The sequence below is a fragment of the Otolemur garnettii genome, unplaced genomic scaffold, assembly GCF_000181295.1.
Source record: "Otolemur garnettii isolate 467f Iridium unplaced genomic scaffold, OtoGar3 scaffold00052, whole genome shotgun sequence".
NCBI classification, from domain to species: domain Eukaryota; kingdom Metazoa; phylum Chordata; class Mammalia; order Primates; family Galagidae; genus Otolemur; species Otolemur garnettii.
In genome coordinates this window covers 1,616,306-1,625,727 of record NW_003852447.1, presented here as the reverse complement: position 1 = coordinate 1,625,727, position 9,422 = coordinate 1,616,306, and the positions used below count along the sequence as shown (strand labels likewise).

Here is a 9,422-nt window from a genome sequence, read left to right as displayed (position 1 = left end):
AAAAAAAAAAAGAAACTGGGACACATTTGTTAAACAAGTAGAACAAAAGGTACTGAATCCCTGCTATATCCAGAAAGATTGTTTTTTCTCTCTCTGTCTTATGGGTAAGTGGACACTTGTGCCACCTCCCCCAGGGAAGGGTTCCTTGGGAGTTAGTTATTATGATAGAGAGAAATAGATAGATAGCATCAATCCTTTAAATTAGGTTATGTATTATTTTTAATGTTTCTAAGAAGCTATAAAATTACTTTTTGGCCAGCATCTGCAGAGTTGGGGAAAGCACTATTGATGGCCTTTGGTTGCTAAATAGACTAACACCCCCCAAATATATGTGTGCCTCTAGAAAAGGTTTAGATCTCATATTAAAATAAATTGTATGAGTTATTTTTAAAAATGCTTACATCAATATATAGAAAATCAGGAAAGAACCAGGTCTACACTGGATTTTTGTTTTCTTTACTTGTTTTGAGCAAATCACAGCTTTCTCATCTGCTGAGCTATTTCTTGTGTTCTTACTGTTTATTTATAATCACTTATTAAAGCATTTACGGTGCATCAGACACTGTCATAAATGTTTTACAAAATTTAACTCATTTTTTTCTAGTATACTCTATGATGTAGAGTATAATTACCTCATTTTGTATATGAGGAAATCGAGGCACATAAAGACTTACAGACTTGCCAAGGTCAGACAGTTTGTACATGGTGGAGCAAAAGTGTGATCCCGGTTGTTGTGGTCGCTAACAGTGCTCCCATGCACCGTGCTACTATCTTCTTGACACACTTCTGTCTGCTCTACCTTTCTGTGTACCATGGCTTCTGCTCACTACTCAGGAACTGGTTTCTGTACATAAATGTTTTTATATCTGCTCCCACCATGAATTCTTTTCTTTCTTCTCTCATTATGTCAGACCACCTCATACAGCTCTAGATAGCACTTATATGGCTGCTTTTCAGTGAGGAATACGATCACCTCTGGTCTGATAAACTGAGAGAGGCATGACAGGAAGACAAAACACAACAACCCTTGTGGAATCTCCTCTAACGAGCAATACGCTGATGACGTGTACTGTGGTAAGCCGTCCAGATTTTCCTGTGAAGGGCAGGTGTAATTGAAATCTCATCATTTGTATCCTTTTGATAAGAGCTTTTAATATTTTTGGCATCCTTTTGCAAGATAGATACTTAATTATATTTCTATTCTACCAGGTTCTTAACCTTCTTCTGAGGTTAAAAAATAAAATCCTGGGAGAACTATACTGTGAGCAGTTGTATAATTCTCTGTGTCTTCAAACAGTATATCTGATTAGACAGTTGTGGATGTTTTAATTAATATTATTATTATTGGTTACATGGATCACTTTTGTAATTCCTGAGTCATGGTTATACAACTGCCCATCATCCAATTGGTGTTCATTGTATCGTTAGATAGGTTTTGCCTATCCCCTCATGCTTGATTTCTCTCTGCACATATGTGCTCCTCAATTCTAATTTAATAGTAAGTACATGTAGTATTTGTTTTTCTGTTCTTTAGATACTTAAGGTAATGCTCTCCAGTTCCATGCAAATTGTTGCAAAAGGCATTAATTCATCTTTTTATGGCTGAGTAGTACTCCGTGTAGTAGTTCATGTATCCCATTTGGTTGATCCACCCATTAATTGATGGACACTTAGGTTGATTCCACATCTTTGTGAATTGTGCAGCAATGGTGCATTCAAGTGCAGTTATCTTTTTGATGAAATGACTTCTTTTCCTTTGTAATACGCTATAGAAGGACTGTTGTGTTGAATGGTAGGTCTACTTTTAGTTCTTTGAGGAATCTTCTTATTGTTTTCCATAGAGGATATACTAATTTAGTGTCCCACCAATAGTGTATAAGCATTTATTTCTCTCTTCTAACAAGGGTAAGGTGATAACCTGATTGTAGTTTTAATTTGCATTTCCCTGATGCTTAGTGACATTGAACATTTTTTCATCTATTCATTGGCTATTTGTCTTTCTTCTTTTGATAAGCTTCTGTTCATGTCTTTTGCCCATGTTTTAGGTCTGGGTTTTTTTTCTTGGTAATTCATTTGAGTTCTTTGTAGATTCTGGATATTAGCCCTTCATCAGCTATATAGTTTGCAAATATTTTCTCTCATTCTGTAGGATGTTTGTTTCCTCTGTTGATGATTTCCTTAACTGTGCAGAAGCTTTTAATTTAATCAAGTCCCATTTATTTATGTTGCTAGAATTGCCTTTGGGGTCTTAGTAACAATTTTTTTTTGCCTAGGTCAGCGTCTAGAAGAGTTTTTCCTACATTTATTCTAGAATTTTTATGGTTTCATGCTTTACCTTTAAGTCTTAAGGGCATCTTGAATTAATTTTTTTGTGAGTGGTGAGAGATATGAATTCTGTTTCATTCTTCTGCATGAGGGTATCCAGTTTCCCCAGCAGAATTGTTGATAAGGCTTCTTTTCACAAATTGTTGTTTGCTTTATCAAAGATCAGTTGGCTGTATATACGTGGTTCATAGATGTTTTCAATAGTGTAGCACAACCAAATGTATTTACGGTTATTCCATAAATACGGTTATTCTGTCAATAATATTAAAATAGATTTATTAATTATTAAAATAATTAACATACATATTAAGTTACACCATATTTAAGGTGATGTTATGTGTAAAATAAACAATATTTTCTGGACAATTGTATTCTGTTTCCAATTTCCTGTCTAACAACTATGAAACCTTGGAAGATTCCCAGCTGTTTTCCTGAACATGTTGTATTCTCAACAATTTCCTCATCTATAACAGTAGGAGACTATATTACCTTTAAGATCTTTTCCAAGTCTAAAATTATTTGGTTCTGTGATTTAGTTTGTACAGTATGTTTCTTTATTTAGCTGATATCACATACATAAGATCAAATGCTTCTGTTCTATGATAAAAACCAATTTCTATTAATGATCTTGGGAGTTACCAAAGGAAAGCTTAACTATATCAAAATGTAACTATTAAAAACACATTTAAACCAAACATAACAAGATTTTAAAGAGAGATAAAAGTGGTTTTTCCATAATACCCATAACAAATAGTGTTCAGTGATGTGAACAATAGTTTTTCTTTGTCATTCTAAGTTACTAGATAAAACTGTAAGGAAACAATACAGTTAATTTCTAATATAGTGCCAGTACAAATGATTATCCTGTTTAAATGACATTGCTCAATATTTCTATCAAGATAAGTATGTAATGGGATTAACTACAAGACTAACCTCAGTTAGTCAACCTATTTTCAATCACTTATAGTATAGTAAGAAGATACTGAAGATGTAAAACACACTCTGGTTATTACGTGACCTGTTACTGTCAGTAACTTTGTTATCAAATGATGATTACATTCTATTGTTTGTCTTGGATTTATATGCATATATAATTTTATTTATATGAAGATATAAACTACATATATGTATATTACATGTGTGTGTATATATATGTGTGTGTGTGTATTGTTATATAGTGGTATAAAAGGGAAATTATGTATTTTGGATCAAGCAGGCCTAAATTTGTATTTGGATTCTGTCAATCACTAGCTCTGTTATATTTATAAGTTATTTGAGCTCCATGAACCTCAGTTTGTCACCTGTAAAATAGGGTTGGTAAAAACTACCTCATGAATTGGGTGTGAGGAGGTGATAGTAATGTATTTCAAGCACATGGTACAATGCCCAATCCATAGTAGGCATTCAACAGTAGCTTTGGAATTTTAGTTAAGCATAGATGCTTTAAAGTTACATCAGTGTAGGCAACAAGTTTTTTATGTGAAGTATATAATTTTATATGTATAAAGTATATAAATACACACTTATTATAGGACCCAGAAAATTCATCCGTAGGTGAGTAATGAAGGCATATTTCTACAAAATGACCCATGTGTAGATATTTATAGAAGCTTTATTAATAAATGCCAGAAACTAGAAATAAGCCAAATTTTAATCATGTGGCAAGTGCATCTGTACAATGGAATACTACTTGTTGATATAAAGGAATGAATTACTGATACTTGGAATGATATGGATGAATCTCAAAAGGATATGTTTAAATGAAAGAAGCTAGATTCAAAGACTGCATATTATTTAATTCCATTTCATTTACATAACATTCCTGAAATCGTATGAGTTCAGCAAAATTCTGAACCTCTGCCTCCAAAATTTCAATTTTTAATTATTGACATTGAGTTAGTTTTGGGGTTTGTGACAACAGTTTGCTCTGTAGTATGTATCAAACGCTATTTAACGTGAAAGAACTTTTTAATGCAAATTAAACTTTGAATAAACAATTCTAGCTGACTCACCAGTACCATATGTTATGCTGAAAACTCTTTTTGGTGATACTGAAAATTCAATGGGAATAATAGTGGGAAAGTAGCAAATTCTTTTTAAATTACTACTTTGAACTCTATTGAAAAAATGAATTGCCCATGCTTTAAAACTCAAATATTATAATTTAGGAGGAATTTAGGAGGAATAGCATTCCTTTAATAAAATGTTTCTAGTATGCAGGGTTGCTACCATTCTTCCTTTCTTCCTCTGCTGAAAAGGACTGAAAAGGTTAAATCATATCTGGAAGAATCAGGTTCTGGTCTTGTGTGCTTTTTTTTCACATTAAATATCAAAGATGGCTTGGCAACATATTTAGAATTTTCTGAGTTTTACTATTAATAAAGTTAAAAGAAAATCTAGTGTGATCAGGCAGTGGAGCCACATTCAGTTTGTATGTGAAACACCCATTGTGCTTATCTCTCCTCTGGATATTGCACTGAACCCATGTTCCACATTCTGAATTTCGTGTATAAAGTTAAACATTGCAGAAGGGCATATACCTGATGATAAAGATAAATAAGGATGAAGTTTCATATTGAACAAAGTTTCTAAATATAGTATGACTTTAGTATTTATTTTTAATATATTTGGACTATTTTCTGAGAAATTATAAAACATTACTAAAAATATTCATGTTTTTTAACTACCAAAAATTTAAAACTTCTATTTATACTGTAATACTGTATTTTAACATGTCACAACTAATACTAAACTTCTTAAAATATTAATTATTTGCAGGCAAAGTTGTTATCTATGCAACAAGCCAGAGAAACTGCAGTTGAACAGTACAAAAAACTGGAAGAAGAAATTCAGACACTTCGAGTTTATTACAGGTAAAACTTTTTAGCCCAGGGTTAAGTAAACATTGTTAGTTTGAGAAAAATTTCTACCTGATTTTACAATAGTGAATGAGGAAATAATTCAATGAAATTAAACATTATGTATTTGAAGTATTTTTTTATAGTTTTAAAATGATTCAGGCATAAAATATTCATTATTCTACCACTTTTCCTTCCTATAGTTGATAAAGCTGAAATTACACTCCCATCATAATTATAAAATTTACCAAACTTATTACTGTTTGTCTAAATGGAGTCTAGTCAGCTGTTGAACTATCTGTCTTTCTAAATGCCAACTCTATAATGATGTTACATATTTTTAAATTAGTGTATGAATAACAGTAATAACAACTTTTCACTTATTATACTGTATGAGTAGTTTCTAAAGGAATGTCACTAACTCATTTTAAACAGACTAATTTATGTTCCAGAGTACTTTTGAAATGAATTCAATAGGTGGATATTTTTTAATGAAAAGAAATAGAATAGAAAGTGTCAGAGTGCATCTCCTATAGCAAGGGCAAATACTGGATCTTAGATTTGTGTTGTTTATGTGAGAGAAAGAGAGAGAGATTATATGTTGGGTTACATGTAAAACATTTTCACTGTGGATGATGATTCAGAAAAGTTTGAAAAACACTCCTGCACAGAGCCATGTGTTTGTATGTTCTTTGAATACTAAGTTTGTAAAAACCTCAATCTCTGAAATGCAAGAATTGACTAAGTGGGGAAACAGATTGTTAAAAGATTTGTTTAAATTTGGACTTCCCAAAATAATGTTGTTAAAGTATATAAAATGCAATTTAATGAAAATCAATTGTAATTAAATACAAGTATGAAAATACTATGTCATGATATATTACTAAATATATTTGTCATTGTTGCTTTAAATAACCAGATCTAGCAGATCTTTTAGCAAGTATAATTTCAAACTAATGATGACTATGACAGGTATTTTTGTGGCATTTGCAAATACTGAAATGAGAGATGAAAATACCTATATGGTTCCTATGGGTGAAAACTCTAAGAACCACTAATATGACTGTGATTTGTTGCTTATGTTGCAATTGTGAAAAACACCATACTGCATACTTACTACTTCTGTGAGAATTAGTAAAAGTAAAGCTATGTGATATTCTTCCAACCTCCAGGTTAAGAACTACTCTTTTGGAACAGCGTCATTAACATCTGAGTAATTGGTTATTATTATGTGTTGAATCGCGTATGTCAAAAAGTTAAAACCTCCAGCATCTCCAAATGTGACCTTATTTATAAGGGTCTTTACACAATGAATCAAGTTAAAAGGAGATTATTAGGGTGGGCCTAATCTCCATATGACTGGTGTCTTTTAAAAGGGAAATCTGGATACAGAGACACATATGCACAGAGAAAGGATGATGTAAAGACATGGGGAGAAATGCCCATGTCCTAGGGTGATGGTCTATAAGCCAAGGGCCATCAAGGGTTGCCAGCAAACACAAAATATTAGAAGTAGCAAAGAAAGAGTTTTTTTTTTTTTTTGCAATTTTTGACCAGGGCTGGGTTTGAACCCACCACCTCTGGCATATGGGGCTGGCAACTGACTCCTTTGAGCTACAGGTGCCACCCCAAGACAGACTTTCTTTACAGCTGTTAGAAAGAGGATACTGCAGCTGATTTTGGACTTCTGGCTTCCAGAATTGGGTGGCGTTACTTATCTGTTCCTGTAATCCACCCAGTTTGTGGTACATTGTTGCAGCAGCCCTAGGAAACTCACAGTTATCAAACACCAAATATGCTGTTGGGGGAATTGTTTGATTTTTACTTTGAATTAATATCTATAGATGGGCATGCAAGTAGACAACCCCTGATAGTGAATGTGTACATCTTATCAACCTACTTTTTTTTTTACTGTAAAATGAATATTGCAGTCTTTCCTCCATCCTTTATACCAGTTATTTTCAATTATAGCAGCCGTTAGATCACCTGAGGAGCCTCTAAAAAATCCTGATGCCCAGCCCAACCCAGACTGATTATGTAAGAATCTTTAGGGGTGGGACTCAGGTATCAACATGTTTTAAAGCTCCCTAGAAGTTCCCATGTGCAGCTATGTATGAAAGCTGATGCTTTACACACATATTTCAGTTAGCTGCTTAAATTAGAAGATCTTCTTGGTAAAATAATAAAAAGAGGTATATATTAAATCCTTTATTAGCAAACATAAAAGCTAACCGTACTGGACCCCCCCCCCATTAATACGCAACTGTGACTTTTGAATTCTGTATTATTTGTGCCCTGTCCATGGATGTTACAGTGTAGTAGGTGGTAGATTCACCCTATTGATAGGGTTTTTACAGAACGTTCTCCTGTTACCCTTGTGAGTTAGGACAGCAAGTCACTGATGATGAAGTGACAGTGTCCAAGAATTCCAGGAAGTATATGATAATCTTACATGAACTTCCTGAAAAAAACTTACCTTGATGCTAGTTCTTTTTTGCTAATTGTGTTGATATTTTTTATTTTTTCTTAATATTTAAAAAAAATCAGCTATCAAAGAATTGAATATTCAAAATGTTAGATAAACTTATTTGGAAGAAGTAATTTTGTTCTTGTGAATGGGATTTAGTAGATGCCAATTCTTGAAGCTCTTTTTGTTTGCTGAAATGCAGAAGATTTTTGAATTATTTTTGAAATTATAAAGCTAAAATATTTTTTAAAAACTTTTTAAACCTATATGAATCTACTGCATGATTCTCTTCTAAACAAAGAACTAGCAGTTACTAACTCAAAGATATGCTTCACAAGTACTCTTCTCATTGCTACAAAAAAAAAAAATGCTGATAGTGTTAAAAAGGTACTGGGATTTGTGGTCAGATAGCTGTATAAATGAACCTCTACAAACCCATGTCCTCTTTTAATAAGAAGAATAATAGGACCTACTTTATAAGGTTGCTTTAAGTATATTCAATTCATAGCACAGTATTCTTTTTATTGGTAATGTTCAACCAATGTGAAGATAAATTTCTTTTTAAAACAAAAAGGCCAGACATGGTGGCTCACACCTAAAACCCAGCCCTTTAGGAGGCCAAAGTGGGAGGACCGCTTGAGCCCAGGAGTTTGAGGTTATAGTAAGCTATTGATTATGCCACTGCATTGCTGCCTTAGCAAAAAAGTGACTTAGGAGTAGAATCAAAAAGTATGATATTACTGAAGCCAAGAAAGATTTCCAAAAAAACAAAAAAGTCAAATATTGCTAAATGGCTTAAGTAAGACAAGAACTGTATGTGTCCTTTGTGTTTGAAATGTAGTGGTGATTAGTGAAGTTTCAGTAAAGTATTAAATATAGAATCCAGTTTTCTGTAAATTAAAGAATAATTAAGAAGGAAAGAAGCAAAGCAATTTGGACAGCAGAATAGTCCTTCAAGAAACTTGAGTATGAAAAATGGCACTGATAGTTCGGAAGAAAGGAAAGTAGGTTAAGGATTGTTATATGTTCTTTTTGGAAATTGGTATGTACTTGAGCGTGTGTATGGCTAATTGGAAGGAGCTAATAGAAAGAATTGTTATAGAACAGGATTCCAAAGGAGGGATGAAGAAATGGAATTTAGAGTGTCTGCTGAAGAGTCTGCCTTGAGCAGGAGATGGCCAAATTGTGATCACAGACAGGAGTGAAAGAGTTAAGAATAGCTATAAGTGTAAATAAACTTGAAGCCACAATTTATTTCTTCCTTCCTTTTTTTTTCTTCTATAAAGCAGAGGTCAATGTGGATTTCTGAATGTGAGAGGACAGGAGGCTTTGAAGGGAATGCCAGAGTAGCTACTGAAGGAAATGGGAAAGCGTGGAATAAGGGCAAGAAAAAGAACAAAGGCAATCCTGAGAACGTACCTGGGGATGGGTGCTATAAATTTGTGAATTCTGGTTTTCACAGTTGTGTAATTTGCACAGAAGGCAAAGGATTGAAGTGACTCAGGATTATGAATTTGCAGGATGAAAATGATGGAGGACAACAAGATTGAGGGTACTAGTAAAAGAGTTGTTGAAACAATGAATGATAGTCTAAGCTAATTAAATAGGTTAGGAAATAAAGTTGAAGGGCCACATAAACTGAGAGATAAAGGATGAATCAGGAAACTATAGAGAACAGGAACTATAGAGAACTATAGAGCTTGAGGAGAACATAAAGTAAATGTAATAGAGAAAAAGGATGAATCAGGAAACTATAGAGCTTGAGGAGAACA

At 33.2% G+C, this 9,422-nt stretch overlaps 1 protein-coding gene across 1 annotated transcript in view; it reads left to right on the top strand.

Annotated features, from left to right (window-relative positions):
• Positions 1–9,422, top strand: part of MIPOL1 (mirror-image polydactyly 1) — a 253,415-nt gene that overhangs the window by 144,065 nt on the left and 99,928 nt on the right. Inside the window, exon 9 of the mRNA XM_003792000.3 lies at positions 5,104–5,198. Within this exon, the coding sequence (XP_003792048.3) occupies positions 5,104–5,198 (95 nt within the window). The remainder of the gene's footprint in view (positions 1–5,103; positions 5,199–9,422) is intronic.